General features: G+C 36.0%; 2 protein-coding genes across 12 annotated transcripts in view; both read right to left on the bottom strand.

Moving 5' to 3' along the window:
• Positions 1-1,121: 1,121 nt before the first annotated feature.
• LOC116234417 (uncharacterized) lies at positions 1,122-8,681 on the bottom strand. The gene is made up of 2 exons (XM_031602039.2): positions 6,335-8,681; positions 1,122-2,515 (listed from the first exon to the last, which is right to left on the bottom strand). The coding sequence occupies exon 2, from the start codon at positions 2,454-2,456 to the stop codon at positions 1,125-1,127; it is 1,332 nt and encodes a 443-aa protein (XP_031457899.1). The 5' UTR covers positions 2,457-2,515; positions 6,335-8,681; the 3' UTR covers positions 1,122-1,124.
• A 151-nt stretch (positions 8,682-8,832) lies between these two features.
• Positions 8,833-22,054, bottom strand: part of RALGPS1 (Ral GEF with PH domain and SH3 binding motif 1) — a 92,832-nt gene continuing 79,610 nt past the window's right edge. For 3 of the 11 annotated variants that reach the window (XR_016458790.1, XR_016458786.1, XR_016458785.1), the window contains 7 exons: positions 21,902-21,953; positions 21,532-21,612; positions 19,611-19,716; positions 18,735-18,827; positions 18,452-18,557; positions 16,224-17,414; positions 8,833-9,362 (listed from right to left, as the gene is read on the bottom strand). Coding sequence is in view for 4 of the 11 variants with exons in the window: in XM_090121177.1 (XP_089977303.1) it covers positions 9,993-10,074; positions 11,230-11,336; positions 17,323-17,414; positions 18,452-18,557; positions 18,735-18,827; positions 19,611-19,716; positions 21,532-21,612; positions 21,902-21,953 (719 nt within the window). In the remaining 7 variants the exon portion in view is untranslated. Of the gene's footprint in view, positions 9,363-9,719; positions 10,075-11,229; positions 11,337-11,429; positions 11,736-12,210; positions 17,415-18,451; positions 18,558-18,734; positions 18,828-19,610; positions 19,717-21,531; positions 21,613-21,901; positions 21,954-22,054 lie in introns of those variants that run through there. The other 8 variants (XR_016458788.1, XM_090121177.1, XR_016458791.1 and 5 more) reach the window with 8 other exon arrangements.

The raw sequence follows: 22,054 nt of genomic DNA, 5'->3' as shown, positions 1-22,054 counted from the left end.
ACAGAACACCAATAGTATCCTGATATCCTTCAGAAGAGGGGTGGCAAGCAGGGACAGGGAGGTGATTGTCCCTCTGTACTCTGCCCTTGTGATGCACCATCTGGAGGCCTGCATCCAGCTATAGGGCCCTGTATAATCAATGAATATACAGATTTATAACTAAGAAATATACAAGGAAGTTAGACTAACAGGTGATCATGCTAAAGAAGAACAGATGGAAAGCTTACCCTTATCTTGGGCTCACTGAGAAGACTCCAAGAGGAGCAATCTCCAAAAGAGATCCTTCCCCAGTGGTAGTCAGCTCTTAAATGGGGTCTGGAGAGGTGGAACAAGGCTCCACCCCTTCCCATAGCACAAGTGAATTGCCTGTGCTCCCAGGGATGACTCATTGCTCACCTCAGGTGATCAATCAGAGGTTCAGGCCTGATTTAGCAATTCCCATATAGGCCTTCAGTACAGGAAGGATGTGGAGCTGTTGGAGAGGGTCCAAAGGACCAGATGACTGGAGCACTTCCCCTATGAAGACGAGCTAAGGGAGCTGGGCTTGGTCAGCCTGAAGAACAGAAGGCTGCGAGGAGATGCCATTGCAGACTTCCAGAATTTAAAAGGGGATTATAAAAAATGAGGGAGATCAACTTTTTACTTGGATAGATAGTGATAGGACAAGGGGGAATGCTTTTAAGCTTAAGGAGGGAAGTTTCAGATTGGATGTCAGGAGTAAGTTCTTTACAAAGAGAGTGATGAGGTACTGAAACAGGCTGCCAAGAGAGGCTTTGGATGCTCAGTCCCTGGAAGTGTTCAAGACCAGGTTGGATGGGGCCCTGGGAACTTGGTCTACTACCAGATATAGAGGTTGTTAGCACAGCCTGCGGCAGAAGGGTAGGAACTTGATCCTTGAGATCCCTTCCAGCCAAAGCCATGCTATGATTCTATGATCCTGATACCTTGCTACAGTTCACAGACAATGCATTTACATTTGTTCTGTACATAAAGGGATTGTTCTCTCAAATCTCTCTGAGATGTAATTCTCACGTGCAAGAGATTTTAATGTGATCTTTGAATGATATCCTATGCCTCCCTGGGGCACAGGCAACTCCCCACTTTTGCTTTTTGCAGACAAAGTTTCACTTTTGAGCTTCCAGTACTGTTTGATAGAGAACTTTGTTAACATTCATGATTAACGATGAGTTATATCTCCACAACGTCGTATCCCTGATGAGAGATTCTCTAGGAAGGTTACTTTGAAGGGGCACGCGACAGTGATAAATGAGGGCAACATCCATTGGAACATTCACACTGGTCCCGTAAGCACGTAGGACAGAGTGGACTGAAGTCTGAATCACCTTTCTTGGATCAACTATCATTTTCTTGGGATTGAAAACCTCTTTCCTGTCAGGCTCTCTGTGAACATGCTGTAGTATGTTAATTCCTGGCACAGCGTTCCAAGATGAAATGTTGAACATGGGAGTGGTTATGGTTTCTGGAAAGATATGGTTCTCAAAGAGGAAAACACCAGTTCCAGGATTTTGCTCCTGAAGACTGCTCATCATTGTTTTCCAGTCTGAGTGCTTAAGAGGAAGAATTATTTCATCAGCATCATTAAGAACCACAAACCTGCTCCTCTGCATGTTGCGGTATATACAGTCATTTAGAGCTGTGATTTGTCCATAGTAGCCAATGTCTTTTGCATCCATAGAAAAGTGCCATTTGGAAGAAACCTTGAGATATGAGTTTATTGGCCACGGAATTACCTCTACAGTTCCTTCTTCCAAATAAAACTTCAGGACTTTTTCCATCATCTGGCTGCAGTTGTTCTTGTAGATCACCACTTTCTGTACCCCAAGAATCTTGTACATTTCCATACTCTGTACAAACTGTAAGACATTGTTGTAATTTCCAAACATGGCAGAGATGCATACCGTGAAGTCAGCAGAGAAGGGCTCTGCTTTGCGGTTTTTTATTTCAAACCTCGATAGCTGGCCAATATCTCCATGTGGAGACTGATGGATTGATACGTGTGTTGGATCACAGTTCTCAGGTTCCAAGCAAACTATATCTGCGGCTCCATAGGGGAATCCAAATCTGTCTGAGTGAACATCTATTTTTGCTTTTGATACATATGTCTTTCCATGGGGCTGACAACAAAACCAGCAGTATAGTTCTTTGACATCTTCATGGTGAACAATCCCAATCACACGTATGACTTTGTCTTCTCTGTCATCAAAGTATGGGGATATAATAAAAGTTCTGTTATCTTTTAATGGTGTTATTACATTTTTTGCAGCTTTTCCCTTGCAGAACTGACCGACTGAAATGACACTGTTTCCCTGGGGGAAGGTTTTTCTTGTCATATTATCTTGTAGCTGAGCATCTTTCCAGGAGCAGATCAAAATACTTCCAAAAATTACAATACACACAACAATAGCACACACATGCCTTTTTCCACAGTGTATCATTGCTGATTTTCACAATTTGGGACTCAGACCTTTACAACTCAATCTTCTATTCACATTCTCTAAAACAAAACAAAATCAGACTTTCAGTGATTTGCCAAAAAGATGATGTTTTTCTTTCATTAACTGTATTCTCCTGAACACAACAGTTATGTTTTTGATACCTCAATATGAAGACCTGACTTTTCATGCTGGCTTTGCATTTTGAAAAAATGAAGCAATCTACATTCTGATTTAGTCAGAATTGGTCCCACTGGAACGGTTTTGGCTGTTTTGCTACACAATATAATAAATTGATTGTAATTTGCATAATTTTGAGGCCTGGAAAAAGTTTTGTATTAGTGAAGACTAACATCCTCTATCTTTTGGTATTTAGAGATATAAAACCATTTTTCATCCTTTCCTTAAAAGCAATGCTGTGAAACACAAATCCCAACTGAATTCTTTTGAATTGGGTAAGAATAATCTTGCTCTGCTAGGGTCCTGATTCCCAAATCACAAATAAAATAGTTTCAGAGCCCTGTATTCAAAATCTTGTGGAACAGTATTTAACATTATCTAGGAAAAGAGCTTCAAAAAGAATGACCTTCACCCTTATTCAGAAGACCACGATTACATTAAAGGTAAATTCCTCTTACCACTAAAGACGAAAACTCAGATTGCAATTCTAAATTGGTAGCTGATTTCGAAAGGACTTTGACTGGATTTTGTGACCTTTGTTGGGACTACACAGAGTACAGAACTTTTTAACCTTGCCGTTGAAACATAAGTTCTCTACACTATTCCAAAGTCAGACTACAGAGTAGAGATTTTTCAGTATATGTTCAGAGATTGACATTTACACCTGCTTATACCATCATGCAGATGGAAAGCAAAGTGAAAGAAAACAAAACCCTGATTAATTCTATGAGTGGCCGTGAGTGACACATGGCGAATGTGACACATCACAAGAACACATCAGTACAGTTAACATCAGAGGCCCGTAATTTGTATGGATTCTGTCCTCCTGTACACAATCAATTTCAACTGAATATATAAATGACTACTTTCCAATTAACTCACAGTATTACCACTTTACTTGCAACTCTATTCTAACTTCAGAGTTCTTTGAAGAACATGATGAAAGCATTGCTGTCTGGTGTAATCTGCAAATCCAAGATACTGTCCACCTGTTATTTTTCGTTTCTTTGTTTTAATTTTCCTCCCCAAAGGTAAGAATTGTTTTAAAACACATACAATGAACCTATTCTCTAAAGTTAAAATTAATCTCTGTTTCTCCCTTCATGCAAGGGTATTCATCATTTTTAAGATTATAAATACAGAGAAGATTTTTCTAATATACTAAGTTAAAGTTACTTGGTTATGCAAAACTTTTTCTTAGTCTGCTGTAATTTGCATTAAGAAGATGACAATATATAGGAAAGTAGGGCTGTATCATCAATTGCTAATGAATTTGCATCAAAGTTCTTCAAATACTTACCGCTACTGTTGCACTGTAAACCATATATAATTACTAACACGCTATCTGTTAAAAAACAATGAGAATATTTTGGATCAAAGCTTTTTTCCATAATTGTGAAGTGAGACTGAAAAAAAATGGTCACAGAAAATTTCAAAAAGATAAGAAAACACTAAAGAAAAACAAGCCAACAGTGACATGGAAAAAGAGTCTGTCCAAGTTCTAGTCCTTGGAGCGTTTCTTGCTTTTTACACTTTGGAGGAGGGATTTAGCTGTTAGTGTTCTCTTGGAAGCAATCAGCAGAGCTTTTTGCAGAGAATGGAGTTACTCTGAAGGCTGAGATGCATGTAACAACAATAAAGGACAGGAACTTCAATTAAGCTCTAAGACTAGAGCAGTTTATGATTCCAACGTTTTCTTTCCATCCAAGAGAATGATAAAGTGATTGAGGAAAGTAAAGATCAGAGAACACTGATCTGGATTTCATTACCTTTCTGGGGAGACAATTTATTTACTTACTATGAGGTGAGATGAAACAAAACCCTGATAACTTTCATCAACTTTAATGTCTGTCATGTTTATTTATAGAAATAGTGTCAAGATTTTTTTTTGGCTACAGTTGTTCAGTGCAAAAATCATACATTGTTCTGGTGACGTTTTCAACTGTCATTCTCACATCAGGCAGATCCGTGCCTTAAAAATTTCCTGTTAAATAAGTCTTGGGAAATTTACACCGAAATTTCATTAAAAAATAATAATAAAAAAAATTACTAGTCTCTTCCTGCAATACCCAAGTGTTAAAATCTACTACAGGCAAGCACTCTCATTTACCCTCTCTTACATTTGGAATGCTGCTACTTTCTAGTGACTAGTAGTCTAATCATCATTCTATTAAAAATACATAATTATAGTAAAAATAGAATAATTCATGTACATCTCCTGTACATCTCTGCACAAAAGTCGCCATTTTAGTTTTTACATGCAAATTACACAAAGCAGGAAATTACAGAAAACATACATTCCCTTGCACCTCGTGTCTTCTTGGCAAGGTGAACTTTTGTGCATTTTCAACTCCACACAGTCAAAATTTTGATATGCTTTCTCTTCACATAATTTGTCTGCATATATCACTAATTTGAGCAAGTTAAAATTTATCCCAACAGCCTATTTTTAGAACAAGGAGCCTACAAGAAACAGCAGCAGTCGGTCTCTACTTCAAATTAGTAGTTCTAGCACATCAAGAGTATTACCATCCACTTACTTCAGAAAACAAAACAACTCAAAACTAGTCCTCCTATTAGAAACCAGAAGACTTCTAGGGCATGAATAGTGACTGTGAATAAAACGTTACAGATAGGGAACATAAAGAAACAGATTACCTCCTTCTCTTAGATGAAGGAATCAGATATATTAAAGAACTGTATAAACAACCTATTGCAACCTCCCCAAATAATTGTTTTGTGCCTGGAAACCGCCAGTGATTGCCAATGTTTTTATTTATCTTTAATTTTGTTCTGTTCTCAGGAAGATTAACTGATACACAAATTCTCCAAGAAGGGGAAAGCATCAATTCTTTGAGTATGACATATGATTTTGGGTTCAAACATGTGCCAGTTTTTTTGGAAACCACAGGCTACAATTATTAGCTACAGTCTACTAAATTAGGTGACTAAAAATGTAAACTTAATGCTTTTCTAACTAATGATAATTAATTTTACTTTTTTTTTTTTTTTTTTTTTTTTTTTCTCAGCTGTTGTCAGAACAATCATTTCTGAACAGGAATAGTTTCTGTCATTCTAAAAAAATACTCTGCACACCAAGCTTTTATGATATACTTGCTGTTGCACTTTGTACTATCTTTTCTTTCAAATGAGCATATGTTGCTAAAGTTTCAGTTCATATAAGATTACATTCCAATGTTGAGAAAATGGTCACTATTTCTTTGCATCTGATTTCACTGCAGTCTCCTTTAGTTCCCGAAAAAAAATAGTTTGTTCTGAAGCTGAAAAATATCCCACCTGCTTAAAAGATGAGTTTTAAATACATTATCAACTCTGAATCCTCTCTGCCTGTTTTGATTAATACCAGCTGTGGTGCTAAAAAGAAACCGAAAGGCAACATTGAACTACAATATTTCACAGAATCACAGAGTTTGGAAAAGACCTCAAGAGATCATTGAGTAAACTTTAAACAAAACAGTAAGAGTCTTGATTTTATAGTGTCTTACTTAAGCTTCCTAAAACATAAACACCTATTTTTCCTGAAATAATTAAAATAAGCCTCAGCATTTTTTAGTTGTTACGTAAGGAAGAGAATTGTTAATGGAATCTATGGTTGTTAGGTGCAGTCTTGGTGGTATACTTCGCCAGCACAAAATTGTGCCCTCCTGAACATATGAGAAATCAGACAATAAGGTACTTACAATTGCATGCCTCTCTGTCTGGCATCTCACACCTTCCAGTGCTCCAGCCTGATTTCTGCCTTATGATCCCTTTGAAATGAGAGACCTTGCAACCTCGCTTGTCACCTAACATCGGCTTCCTCTGCAATTATGCTTCTGATAGTCTGTGGGAAGTCCCGTGACTTGGTAACTTCCTGGACTGCAAAATAGTTTGCTTTCTGCTGTTATTTTAACAGCTTTGACTTTGATGCGTTCTTCAGCTTATGCTTATAGCTCTTAGCCTCTCAAACAGTCATATTAACTGGAAAAATGAAACATGATCGTTTTCTTCGATTTCCAATATTTGTGTATATATTCTTGTAGATTTACTTAGATCAGGATTTAAATGGTCAAACATAATCTAGAGTGTTTCAGCAGTTAATCTTAAATAAGCTATTATGCTTTATAGAGAACTTTTAGGTAAGATTAGTTTTCTGTTAAAAATGATCTCCGACACTGAATAAAATCAAGCACAGCAATTGTGTGCATAGTTGTTAGACCAGGAAATAAAACTCAGTATTTAATCATACCATACTTCAATCTATTATAGATGTCTGAAAAAGAGGGTGGATGTAACTTTGAATGAACACTTGACTGCCTTGTGGAGCTACATTATGAGCTAACATAAATACTTACTTCAGTGGGAGGAGTAGTCTGGGTGGGAAAACATGAGAAAAAAAATTAGTTTGGAACAAAATGGATAAGCCTACTTTAATAACTATTGTGAGATAAAATATCTTATTTTCTCTTATTAGGAATGTATTGCTTGCAATTTTTATTTTAAATACATTTATTTCTATGAAAATACAAGTCTTCTCACTTTATTGGAAAAACCTGCAGGAGTGGTTTGATTGCATTTGAAATATTTTTACCACTATTTATACTTGTACCCTCACATGCCTGCACAAAATAAGATCAACAGAACATCTACACAGCTTTCATCTACCTGATAATTTCTTCAGCACTCTCCAGAAGTAAAACAACCAGAAACACCCACTGCTACTTCTGTTTTAAGCAAGTCTCCTTATGTATATATTCTGTTATACAGTTGTACCTATTTTGTAATTAATCTCTGTGAAACAGTAATGCTAACAAATCTTTTTACACACTTCCCCCTTTTTACCCCCAAAGCAAAACAAGGTAACATCAAGAAGAACTAAGCTAACCCAGACCTCCATCAGTCATCAGTAACAATAAGCCAAACTGACTACTTAATATCTATTTCCCTTTGTCACTTAGCTCAGTTCAATATTAGAAACTTTGATATCCTCGATCAGCACATTTTGCCAGCTAAACTGATAGGTTAAATTTTTGAAAATGTATGTTGTTAAAGTTTCTTGACTTCTTATCAATCTTATTAATTAATTTGTTACTGGAGATATTTCCAAAAGGAGTCCCTGAATTTGCAGTTACCTTCCACTTCAAAAGAAGTTACTGAATGGAGGGGAGTAACAAACAGGTGTTTCTGACTTGCTTCTTTCTCCTTATCAGTGCTCTTTATAATGACGTGAGCTAAAACAAATGAAAAGTGACTTCTTCCCAGAAGGCAATTTTAAAACTCTACCCTAGATCACACCCTCTAGGTTTAGAGTGACTCATACTACAGCTATCTGTAATATTCAGTAGATTAATTCAAGAGGGACTTCACTCTGCAAGTGCTATAGCCTTGTTTTTTTTTTTCCTTTCGGAGTAGATTCAGTTTGTGAAGCAGCTGGGCACCAAGGGTTGTAGTGTATATTCACTCATTTCTGGAGAACTTTTAGGCAAACACTGTAACCACTTCACTGGAAGTCTTAAAATCTCAACAGTTCCCTTTGTTTTCACGTGAGAATTGGAAAAAATCTGCACTAATCTAATTTTAACTAGACATCTGCAAGCTTCCTGTGCATAGGACTTGTATTTAAAAGAAGTATCAGTTAAATTTAACTGCAAATTTTGTTCTCCTGATAATTAAGTTTTAGTAATTTTCCCTACTCCAATTTGCATTTCCGTAATTCAAAGGGAAATAGAACACTCTTTGTTATCTTATCCATTCTGTTTTGTTTTAGATCATCCTATACTTCTTGTGTATTTTATTTAACCGTACTAGAAGTTCCTTAAGTAAGAAGTACTTATGTCAATGAAACATCTTTCAAGAATGATATTAGAATGTATAACAACAGCAACACATTCTCCTTTAGTGACCACAACCAGTACATGTGAACTGGAGAGAAAGCAGAGCACGTACATACTACAGCAGAGCTCTGGCAGAGTCTGAAGGAGCAGAACTGTACCTAAATGTTCTCTGGTGCCCTGGACAAGAGTTTAGGAGTGTCCTCAGGTGGGACTGATCAAGGTCATGAAGGCCTATTAGAGCTTTCAGGACCTTGACAGAATGCTTTAAATAACTACTTCCTTTTTAAATGAGCTGCAAGATCTCATTATATAGGCCAGGTACTTGAAAATCAGCAATGCCAAACAAACAAACAAAACCCCCCACACCAACACAAAAAAATATATTTTGCCTTTAAGATGTCACACATTCATAAAACTGAACTACAACATAAGCACTGCATGAATTTGCCCAGGTCACCATGGATTTTCCTGACGGCTTGTGCTCATGCCTAAAGTCCTTTTCTCCTTCTATAAAGGAACTGTGTCACCTAATACATGTGACTCCAAACTCCCATACCTACCTTTCACTTCTGGTTTCTTCAATAAATCCTCCATTCTAGGAGGTCTTTTTTCCTGGCCCCTATCCTGTTGCCAGGTTATTAATAAAATGAAGGAAGCCAGCAAGAGGAATGTTTCAGTCTGATCAGCTGAGGCTTTGTGTAAATGGCAGAAGGAATGAGCCCATTGTGAAACTGGACTTTGGTACAAACGTGCTCCTCTTCCCTGGCACAGCTTTTCTTGGCGGCTATATTTTCTAAATAGGCTGGCTGTCCCTTCTCTTGCTTTCCATTTTTAGTCTTCTTTTGCCCTGTGAAAGACTATGATGTTGTGGCTGATGGCATTACACACGTCACTCCTGAAAGAGAAGCAGCAATATATTTATTGATATAAAATAGTGATTTAACAACACTTAATTGTAAATAAGACAGTAACTTAACAAGACTTGAGATGACTGGATACAGTTGATCATTTACTGTATAGAGGATAAGACTGAATACACTTATTGAGACCCTCCTGCTGATTAATGAGGTACAGAGTGGGCTTCCTTCTTTTCTAAACTCCTTAAACCATGGAGGTAAGGAGCCTAGGTGTGACTGGATCCATTCCTAGTCTCAGAGGTTTATGTCTAAGGGACCATAAGTGTACAGTCAACCTGAGATAGAATCCTAGTGAAGCTCACAAAGCTTAACAAACAGTCACTTACTGAGGATCTGTATCGGTAAGGTGTCTTGATGTCAATATGTGAGGGTTCTCTGCGCAAGTGTAACCTTGAGAGGCATGCCTTCTCCAGGGCAGATCCTATTGTGCAGCTGGCTGTTGTGCAGCAGAGTTTGAGGAGCTCCTGAGCTGCTCGCTATTTATAGGGTAAGATAATTGATCTGTAGTCATGATTTCCAGCACATACTTCATTGTCCCTCAGCTGTTGAACAAGATGTCTGTCCATCAGTTCCTCCAGCAAACAGTTTTTTACCCAGTACTGCAGTCACTATCTGCCTGAGCAAGGCCCGAGGTGAACCAATACTACAGTCACTATGTTCCTGAGCAAGGCTTTGGGTGCATTGTTCAGCCTGAGTAAATCAATAGAAAGGTGGCAGGTAGCCATCACAGACATCACAAGGCATCTGTTCATTGTATTAATTTGTGTCAGACAAGTTCACATCAGTATTTTGTATTATTACAGGAAAATTCATCTCGCTACAGCTAGATGCTAGTGTTTCCAGAGCTCTAGTGTGTTCCCATGTATCAAGAATTAAGGTGATCATTTTATTAAAGTAATGTTGCTGATTAATAAATCATGGGTAAAATAACTTCTCTAGCCATTGTCTGCATTCTTCTTCTTCTGCAAAACTGCACAGACTTTTAACTATGCAAAAACTAGAATGAATCTGTTTGTTTCCTGATCCTGTTTGCTTCATGTTCAGCTACAGTATACTTTCAAACCTGAGGCATGAATCACTGGAAGTAAGTAACCACTTGGAACAACATCTACTCTTCCTTAAAGCTGAAAAACTGATTTCTGGCAGTAAGAGCAAGGCTACTTCCTCCAATTCATTACTATATGCACTTTCCTCTTGCACAACTATGTTTTGGTTGATGTAAAATAGTTTTCATCCTTCCTAATATGCTTATCTGGCTTACTTTCACATCTGAGGTCTGCTGAGACATGTAAACTTTAACTAACTTTCATTTTTCTTTGCATTCTAAGGAAAAGTCTGACGTACTTTCAGAATTTGATGAACAGATGTTATTAATAGATCACAGCTATAGAAATACCATGTTACTGGCTTCAAAAAAACAAAACAAAACACAATTTAACACTTATGAACCACCTTTTGATACCAGACATTTGCAGTAGGAACAAATTTATTAATGACCACTTTTTCTCTCAGTCTACAAAATAAGAGGCAGGAAAATAACGAGCATTTTAGGAGCACTTCAGTACTCATCTTTGTTTTTCTCTAAGGCAGAAGTACGTAGCATTACAGTGAAATACTCCAACACAGAACGTAGTCCTCACCCCTGAAATTTGCCTCTGTAATAATAATAATGACCCTCTGGAATGTAATGAGTGTTGCTCTTCCTTCCCAGAGTTATCATTTATTCTCCATCCTGTTGTCTGTTAGGAGGAGAAGAATTCCAACTGACTTCCTTTTACCATTTAAACCAATGCAATCAGTGAAATGGACTGTTTGGTAGATGTAAAGAGATTAATCAGTGCTTACTTTATAAAACATTTATAATATGGATAATGGCCTGGAGGAAAATTGCACAGATCCAAGTGATTTCCAGAACTACAAAGTAGTAAAGTCTTGAAAAAGTCTTCCTGTTTCTGGGAGAGAACAGGAAAATGAGTCAGCTTCAGGAAAGGGATGTGTGCTTTCTTTTTCAGCTCTGAAAGCAGTTTTTTTTGCATTCTGGGTTTTGTTTTGCTCTCACCTTCCCATTTGGTAATGTCATTTATCTCTCAGACAATTTCTCAGGCAATAAAACCATTGCTCTGCAGAAGATAAAGCCCCCTACTTGCCAGTTTTAATGTGGAGCTTATTAACCTCAAATGGGTAAAAATGGTGCTTGTAATAAGAGAAATTATTAAAAAAGGATGGGCATTGGCCAACATTTCCATTTTAATCTTTTCTTCCAAGAGAAAGTTCTGTTGAATATTTTATTGCTTGGCTTTCCTTATTAGAGCTCTGTGTGTAAAGGTTCTGAGAGGACATTGCTTTCATCGCTGAAATGAGAAAGGAAAAAACAGATTTAAGATCAGAAGATATTATTATGTTTATTAGTATATCTAAGCTGATGTACAGTGTAATGTAGAGCAGATAGTTTTATCAGTGGACGAAATGTGTTTCCCTATTGGCAGGCAAGAGAAGAGAAACCAAGTGTCCAAATAACACTTAAATTTAGATGCAAAGGAATTCATTTTGCTATCCAGATCAATATGCATATTTGGTTGTGATTAAATGCTTTTCTTTGAAAAAATAACACAGTAGGTTTGCCTCTACTTTGGACTTTCCAAATCCCACTTAAAACAGATGTAAACTTGGAGGAATTTTCAATTTTCTGTCAGAAGTATCCAAATTTATATATATTGAATGGCTACATACTGTGCACTATAGTCTGTTTGACTGTATTACTATGAATTCACAGATAAAATGTGCTTTCTGCCTTTGAGCTGAAAAGTTCCTTCTGTACCTCTACTGTTCTTTTTCAAAATATTTTATTGGTAATGGCATACATACTTTGCACATCTTTGAATTTACAACCAATCGCAATTGCTTTCAAAGTAAACAATCTCTTTTTTTTCTTTTCTTTTTTTTTTTACATTATTTAATTAATGAAACAAACATTATCAATGTAACAAGCTGAAAAATACAGCATATCGATACAAGACTGAGGTAACAAAATACTTTGCCAAAAATCTAGATTCCAATGCTAGAGTTTAGTGGTTATTACAGATGAGACATTTCACAAGAATTGTAGAAATAATTCTTACACAAACAGCATGCAGTGGACTGCCGGAAAATACGGCCAAAAATAGTGCAACAGTTTTCACACAAAACAAACTAAAATGTTGAAATTTGTTTAGACTATAATATGACAAGTAAGTTGCAATTTGAAAACTACTGCCTTTGCCTCATTTTAGTGCTATTTGGACAAACATGTATTTTGGCACTTACTAACATTGAGATTGCAGATAAGTAAGGGAATAATATTGCCTAAATACATTTTATATCTTCACAAGTTTGGGAACAGTCAATCTGAGATAATATGTATTTCTCTACAACTGCTGCAGTTTTTCTTTGGATGAAAACTTACATGGTTTGTGATATTTCTGAGAAAATGCTGTATTAATCAGTACTTATTTGCAAGTGTGCCAACAGCAGCTTTCAATTAACATTAAAAGTGTCTGATGAGAGGAAATGGTATCAAATGACAACAAAAAACTTTTATCCATTAGCTACTCATAAACTCATCTAATATTGGATCAAGATATTTTAACAATATTATTACACTGCTTCATTAGTCTGATTTATTTATTCATATTGTTTAGCCATTTCACAATTGTGCTATACTGAAAAGGTGACTATCATGTATTATCTATCTACTATGTTCACCTCCCTTCTATAAGCTTTTTTACTTTCAAATGATAATAACGTGAAGGAGTTCACACTTTTCTGACACATTTCCAAATTCCAAGGTTTTGAGTAGTATTATTTGAAGGGTTTTGTTTCTCCACATATATATTTCTCTGATAAATAAATGGGTGTAATAATCATTTATAAGTGTTTCCACCTATTCATGGCACACCATTTTGCAATCTTTCTATCAAAGGCATTATGTTTTTATTTAGGAATCTGCTTTAAAAGAAATGAAAATTGATCCTTTTCTAACTTGTCCAAAAGGCTCTATGGCACATAATTTTGAGTAAAATCATATTTTTGAGGAATTTTACAGTAACATATGCAACACTTTTGAGACACATAAAACCTAAAACGCTATTAAATTCTGAATGTGTACAGGCAATCATTCCTCTTTCCAAGGGAAGACGTGTCAGACATAACTGAAAGTTGTTGTGACATCTACTGGTTTATCTCAACTCCAGTACACTGTACAATATGTCACTGGTGTTGTCTTCCACTACATCAGACCAGAAATGAATGATTGCTTACATGCTTCTAACGCATATTCATTATGCCATTAAGTGTTCCATTTTGAATTTAACCTACATTTAAGACAGATTAGTTATTCCCTTTTAAGAGGAGAATGGTTTACCAATAAAGTAACTTAATAAAACATTACACGCACAGTTGCTTTTTGGTCACTGTTCTTGAAGTTTGCAGTTAAGATTTCATTTGGGTGGACAATATCTTCTTTACTAGGTATTTATTTGTTAGTCAACCTAAAAAGTATAATGGGCAATATTTTAACCATTATTTCAGTAAACTTTCTGTGAGTTTTCTGACATGGTCTCAGACAAGTTCTTCTTTGCTCATGATGGCCAAATGCATGCTGATGCAGAACAGAAACATTTGATTTGTTTATTTTGTTATTTTACAAGAATTCTAGAGTTTTCCACAGTCAGAGAAATAAATAAGTCCTATTTTGCAACTGGAAGAGATAATTCATTTAGACATGATTTAAAAGAAAGAACCAATTTCCTCTGGGGTAGTTTTTGGTAGCTCACATTTAAACCAGTAATGCAGGGATGTTTCTGCTATGGCAGTGTTCCAGTAGCCCTTTTAACAAAAATTACATTTCTACACAATGATTTAGAAGTTTTCCCTAGCTTTAAGGGTCGAAGTATAATCTAAAGTAGTGACAAAACTGCATACGGTTCAAACCATATTGATGCTAAAAACACAGAATACACATGGCCATAAGTGGCATACTCAGTGAAATGGCAATCCATGTAACCTGTGTCCTTACGAATAATCTTGCTGATAACTGATCACTAAAGTACACAGGTGCAGAATAACTCCAATGATGTATTCTAACATTTTTAATTGATTTACTGATTCACTACATTCAAAAGCTTTTACATTTTACATTAATAGCACTGGATGTTCTGCCTTTGCAGATACTTGTATTTTTCTTGATCCATTCCTGTCTTAATTTAACAAGCAAGGAGAAAAAAAGAATAAATATACTTTGCTTTTTTTTTTTTTTTTAAACACAGCTCGTGTCATCAAAGAATATCTGTCAACTTTACATAAATTTTCATGTCCCAGGACCTACACACAGGAGCTGTCAGGATCACTCAAACTAACACAAAAATTACAGTCAACCTACATACAACAGTACAGATTGTTGTTGTTAGCGAAGTTTCAAAATAAAAATTCAGAAAATTACAAAAAGCCACAGAACAAATACCACTAATATGAGCAAAACTGATCTAATATAGGCTCTGTTTATTGAAATTGACTTTCAAATTTTCATGGTCTGTAATCTAGATCTTGGCTTGCAAGTCTCTCCTCCATGCAGTCTTAGGAAACACAGAGGAGATTTTCCTCTTCCTACAATTAACAAGGTTTAATTAGTAATGCCTTACAGCAGAAGAGTTTTTAACCAAAAAAGCACTGAACTTATAATGGGAATAGAAAAGAGCTGTGACTACATTGGTGCTACGGCACAGCAGGGATACAGCTATGGATGTAGGAAGAGTTCCTTTACAGAAACAGGCTCAGATAATGAGAAGGCTGGTTGTTATTATTTTTCCCTTTTAAATTCTGTGGACATAAATGTAGAGGCTACTACATAACTGCTGCACTACCAGACAGTCTTGCCTAGCTTTCATTGCCATTATGATTTTAGAAATGCAGTACCATGACTGTATGCCACAAAAGTGCATCATGTACTGGAATTAAGTGATGCTGAGTCACCAACAGAAAGAGAGAACAGCAAATAATGTTATGGAGCCATTCTGAGGAGTCAGGGCAATGTGTATCATACAACCTGATTATCTGCTACCCTGTATCAAGGAATAGCAGTTCCCTTTATGATGAACAATATTCAGATTTAAAAAACAAACGGACAAGCAAACCAAAACCAAACTGTAACAGTTATATGGCTAGTAAGAAAACAAAAAAAGACATTTAACACAACATTAAATTTAAAACTATACACCTTAAATTCATTGTCAAGGTATTGCAGAATAACGTAACCAAATAAAAATGACTGCTCTGTGCCAAAATACATTTTTACCACATAGCTCAAACTTGAACAAAAGAACTGTCCAGAGATTTTATATAAAATCTGAGGCAGCCACATTGCAAAGCAACTCAGTGCACTTATGTTATAAAAAAGTTGTTCCACAATTTTCTATCCTAATTGACACTTTGCAGCAAGTTAACACTGTCAATTATTTTGTGCATCATAAAGAACTGAAACCCAACATGGGCCAAATGTTCTTCAGTCACATAAAGCAGCTTAACAATAAAAAGAGCAATTTAAAAAAGGATAGGCAGAAGATATGATGCTCAGTTTGTGGTCAAACGTCAGTTCAGAGGCAGTCTGCGACCACAGAAAGTTGAAAACTCTAGAATCCTGCAGGAGTCAGGATTAATCTTCTGTCCATCTAACTGGTCTACTTCCACTTAGTGCATGAGACTATATCTGGTTCTAAGGACAACATTCACTTTCTGCTTTTAAAAGCTGTGTCAGAATCACTTTCAAGTTACACACGAAAGTGCAGAAGTAGTTGTGGCTGGCTTACATCAGGAAAACTATTATTTTCTCCTCTTCCTCAGAGAACAATAGCTTGTTTCTTCAGTTTGGCACTTGAAGTCACATCAGGTAAGAGCAAATTATTCAAATGACATTAGATTAGCAGGTGCCTGGAAGAGAATGTACATTATTCAGCAGTATATTGCTCCTCAGCATATTACAGCATTGGGAAGCTGCAAGGTTTCAAAATCATAGAATCATAGAATGGCTTGGATTGCAAGGGACCTCAAAGATTATCTAGTTCCAACACTCCTGCCGTAGGAAGAGAGTTGCCAACCACTAAATCAGGCACCAGGTCATGTTGCCCAGGGCTACGTACAACCTGGCCTTGAACACCTCCAGGGATGGGGCATCCACAACCTTTCTGGGCAGCCTGTTCCTGTGCATCACCACCCTCTGAGTGAAAATTTTCCCTGATATGTAATCTAAATCCAGTGGGCCAATAATACATTATTCAATGAGAAAGTGTCATCAGTCTCAAACAGATCCAAAAGAGAGCTAACACCATAACTGAAAGATAAAAGCTTCAAATGATTTTTCTCCTTGGGGACCAAATCCAGTCCAAGAAGTAATTAGAATGTATGGGATGTGCATATATGTGTAAACAAGATTCTTGAGCTGTACCCTATTACATGTCCTGAGTAGTTGAGCATCCTATTAATATAAGCCCTTGGAAACTTTTCAAGAAATAACTTTTTTTTTTTTTCCTGAAAAATGAAGCTGCTATATAAAGGACATAAAGTATTTTATAGGACACTCTCTTCAAGGGTAATTATACACCCAGTCATCAGTTCAATTGCCAGTATGTTGGCTAATTTCTTCATTCATGATTAAGTCCCTTCTGAAGTAAAGACAGGGCTATATTAATGTCACCAAACTTATAGGTAGACTGGTACTAATCTTGAATTCAGGTGGGTACTCTGCATTTTTAAATACTTTTTATTCCTCCTATTGAAAAACTGGATCAGCATACACAATGACTTGTCCACACAGGAGTGTATGTGCATGCAGATTTAAAAGAAGTATCTCCTATTAAGGGTTTTCTGCAAAATATGTAAAAGCAGGTAGAGATGGTTTCCCAGTCTTACCTGAGGCTTGTTGCTTTTGCACGCATCATCCAAATGCTTATGCCATAATATTGCATGAAACCTTGAACCAGTCTGGAACTTGTAAACATTACCTATAAAAATAAGAGAATCAAGGGCTCTCAATTTGCAAACAGACATACTGCTTCAGTGGATTCTGATTCCTATGCAGAAGCAAAAGTCCTGAAGTAAATTGCTGAATTCACATTTGAGGAGTATGGTGCTCATACAAAAAAGCCCATGAGAGGCATATTATTTAATAATCTTTGGGTGAAGGAAGCATGAGAACATACGTGTTCTGCAAAGCTAAGAGCAGTGTATAGGAAAAGAGAACAAATTGCAGCTACAGAAAAAGATCAGTTAGGACCAGTGAGTGGATCTGATTTATTTCTGTCTCTATTCTCATTAAGACTGTTGTAGTTACTGCCAAACTTCTTTTTTTGATATTTGTGAACAAAGTTTTCTTTAGTGTCCTACTATGTGCCTTCTCCATGCTTTGACATCTTGTAAACTGCTTCTTGCTATTAAATATATCATGCATTTAATTCAACAATCAAGAGATGCACTTGTCCAGTACTGAAGCTGATCACATGAGAAGTGAAAGAAGACTCAAAAATCTTTATGTAACCTTTCAAAAACCAAAATATTTTGCGTCTTTCTGATCTTTTTTTAAAGTTGGGTCAAGTTGGAAGAATTATGGCACTTCAAAATTAATTTTTAAAAAGTAATGAAGAATAATTCAAAAGGCTTTTTAGGTAAATGGCTTGATGTTTGAAGAATTTTCATAATATTGTAATTTTCCCCACTGTAAGTCAAGATTTGGTGTTGTCCAATTCAAAGAAAGCTATTCAGAAACTCAGAGATTAGGGTCTCATTGGTCAGGCAGTATCCACAAATCTTACAGTAACTGTCAAGATGCAGCAATACATCTGTAGGCACCAGAGAGGTAGGCAGTGCAGAATACTGCAGAAGTATGTTCAACTTAATTTGTACCCTCCCTTGAAAATCTCTCTTCATTCCTTCAAATGAGCATCACTGTAAGTCCTACAATTAACAAACTCATCAAATAGCTATAACTCTACTTTCTATCACAGAAATATAATTCAGGGAATGTCCACACTGCAAAATTTACCTTTGTCGGGGTTATTTAGCTGAAAAATATCAGGATGTTCAGGGTCATCAGGCAGTGCCACCATCCAGCCTACAATGGAGATCTTTTTACTAGGTGTAGATTTATACTGCAAGAGACAGAAAAGTATGTCACAGCTAAGAACATATTGGAGATTAATTTTTTGTTGTAGAAGTTGTGCCGACATATTGCTTACCCTAGAAGAACAGCAAGTACACTTAAAATACCTTTTCAGATCTGTCTACAAATATGCAGATTTTGCTTTTAGAAGAAATTTAAACCTTACGTGTTTTCTTTCATTGCCTCTTAAGGATTTTGCTCCGAAGTACAGAAGATTTGATCCTGAAAGCATAATCCAGTATCTAGTCCATGAAGAAAGCTAAATCAGAGAAGAAAAAGATAATAGAAATTTAATATTTTGGACATTTTAAAAAAACTACTCACTAGCAAGTCCAAGTGCTAAAAAAAGTTAAGTTTAGATGGAAAAAATGGGGATCTGTATAGAGTGTCTTCTGGTATAAATCATACCAGATATCTAACCTTGTGTAGCTGCCTGTGAATGCAAGCTATCTTACTTTGTATCCCACAAAAATATCAGGACTGATTGGTATGGTGTGTTGGCTTTTACTTAGACTTCTGCATTTGATTAATAACATTTATTGAGATGACATCCCTGTGTTCATCAAATCTTCTAGGATTGAACAATAGGGATCTATATAAAAGCTTTCAGTGAACTCAGAAGAAAACAAAAAAAGTACCAATTCACTGGAAACCTGTGAATATAGGGTAATTATGAAAGTCTATGGCTTTGGTGCTAAAGGTGGATGCCCTGCAGCCTTCTCAGTTCACTAAGATACTAATTTTCTGCCCTTATATAAAGGCATGTCAAGTGAGAGAGATGCTTTTGTCTTGCTTTGCTGCCACGACCTAGAGAAATTAGTTTCAAGTGAAGGGAGAAGCAAAGCTGCTGCAGATCAAATGATATGCAAGGATTACAAATTTGTTATAAAACAGTTAAAAATTACAATATGATTTTTCAGTTGGTAATAACAACAAAGTTCTTTTTTTTGGTGTGCTATCAATCTGCAAACTGAATCTAATCCCGAAAATTTAAAACAATTGCTATTGAATTAGAATCTCAAGGAGAATTAGAATCACTTACAGTAGGTTTCTTGCCTTCTTTGAGCAATGTTTTCCTTCTTAAGGGTCCTTCCATGGTAACTACTCCCATGGAACTACCTAATGTGCAGCTGCACGCTCCTGTTGGGCTACAGAATCATAACATTATCATATGTTTTGAAAAAAATACAGGCAAGAAATAAATAATATAATTTAAATCTATTTTTCCTGCATTGCCTTGAATATAGTGTATCATTAGACACAACTCTATAAATATCTATTTTTCAGACCTATACGCCAAAAAAGAATCAGGGCTTTTTAAACACAGCATATTAACAAAAGATTCTATTCTCAGAATTTAGACATTAAAAACAAAACAAAAGAAATACAGAGACCTGAAGTCAAAGGAAAAATCAGCAATTTTCTATTTTATTTGGGTAAATTCAAGAAATTATCTAAATGTATGAAAGTAGCTTACAGTTTCAGGAATTGGAGCCCATAATTTAGCTATCAAAAAAAAGAATGCTACCTTGGCTATTTGGAAAATAGTTGAGATAACTAAATAACAATGCCAAATAACTTCTTGTACAGTGATTAAGATATTCTTTTCCTTACCCAGTGTAAGCATAGAACTTTCCATATACTACAGTGAAAAAGTGCTACAACTGAAAAAACTTAGGTACAGTTAGAAATGTATACTGTCACTAAGAACATGACAACCAAAGATCAATTCATAGGTGATGATCTTCTAGAATTACCTGCTGCTAACCTCTTTTCATTGTCCTGTGATCACAGCTCTGATAGTTTTATAAAGATAAGTGATACTACAGTTCACCTGAGACAATTAAATCACGTCTGATAACGAATACAAGGAAAAGGACATGCATTTGATCTACCAGTCATCTGTGAAAGGAGAATGAATCTGTTTAAGAACAACTATGGTGGTATCACAAAGAACAGGCTGGTGAATATGATATACAAAGCAACGACAGCTATACAAGCCCTTCACTTCAAAGTGGCAACTGTGACTTCTTTAATGAAATGAACTGCCCTATCTATGCTAATGTATATTCTTTCCAGTTATAATTTTCTAATATAATAAATAGAAGACTCCAGAAAAGGAAGAATGAATACAAGCAGTAGAAATACTTGACTGTGGATAAACGTAAGAAATGTACTCTAGGGAACGGTTCTTTGTGGATTTAACAAGTGTATCTCATTTTTATCTTCTTATATTTATAGCCTGCATAAAATTTTGAAACAAATCTGCCATAGGCATGTATAAGAGAATATTTCCCAGAAGCAGGTTTAGTTGAAATGTTGTTAAAATATATATTCTTTTACTTATTTTTAATGTACACATCTACATTCCTGTGTAACTTCTAACTTGGGCTGCTGTCAAATGTCACTAGCTCAGCCGAAGTGGCTATTCTTACATTTACAACCTCACTTGCAACTATCACAAAATTTATCTGGAAGTTTCAGTCAGGTATGGATATAATGAATGTTTTTTATCACTTTAACTATGCATAGTTTTCCATGTCACCTCTCTTTGGGCGGTAAACTAATTATGCGTTCATGAAAAGTCTATGTTTTAGCAGCAAGCAACATTGGAAGTACATGCTACATAAGCACTGCAGATGTTCCCTATCCTGCTCAGGGTCCAACGCCACACCTCTATGCTGTACAAAAATAACATATCCTATATGCTTTCTGACACAATCAAATGCTATGGGTAGCTATCCTATAACTCAGGAAATAAATTATGAGAAAGAGTCAAAAAGGCATCTTTCTAATAACATTACCTGTCACAGACAGTTTTATTAAAAACAAGTTTATAAAAAATGCTAATGTATAGTTATGCAAGGATACTCTTGGAGACAAAATACCTTAGGCTAGGAAAACGTAGACGCCCAAGTGAAAGTTTATTACCATAAACTGAGCAAGATAGGCCTGAACTGTACCTGTAGATACAGCTTCGACTCCTGGGAGAATTCCGGATTGGCACTCTCCAATTTGGCCCCAGTGTGGCATATAAACGACCCCTGTTTACGCATGTAAATATTCGATGAGTGAAAATCTAGCTGAGATTTCAACAATTAGGGTCTGGTAAACATGAAAGAGATCTTTTCACGTCCATGAAAAGAAAACACAACATTACAGCGTTTTATTCTAGAGTTCTCAATTTTTAAAATTTAAGTGATAATAATAAAAACATAAAAATAACCACTGATTTAGGGCTTATCTGTGATACAGATCATTAAGGAATTTCTCTAAATTTGTTAGTGCTAAATCAGGTTAGTGCTCAGTGAGCGTAAATGAAAATTAACTCACCTTTCAAGCCCTGATGGCAGCTCCTCACTGAATTCTGAGCTTTCACTGCTATCTAGAAAAAGTGGAGAACAGAAAAGGAGTAAGAAAACCTTCTAAAATCAGAAGAGGCTTTTATCAGCCCTTCTCATTTGTAATGTATCACTGATGAACGAA

Source organism: Phasianus colchicus, chromosome 19 (assembly GCF_987193195.1).
Source record: "Phasianus colchicus chromosome 19, bPhaCol1.hap1.1, whole genome shotgun sequence".
In the NCBI taxonomy this organism is placed as follows: domain Eukaryota; kingdom Metazoa; phylum Chordata; class Aves; order Galliformes; family Phasianidae; genus Phasianus; species Phasianus colchicus.
Note: the sequence above shows the minus strand (reverse complement) of the source record. Positions and strands in the feature narration are given on the sequence as shown.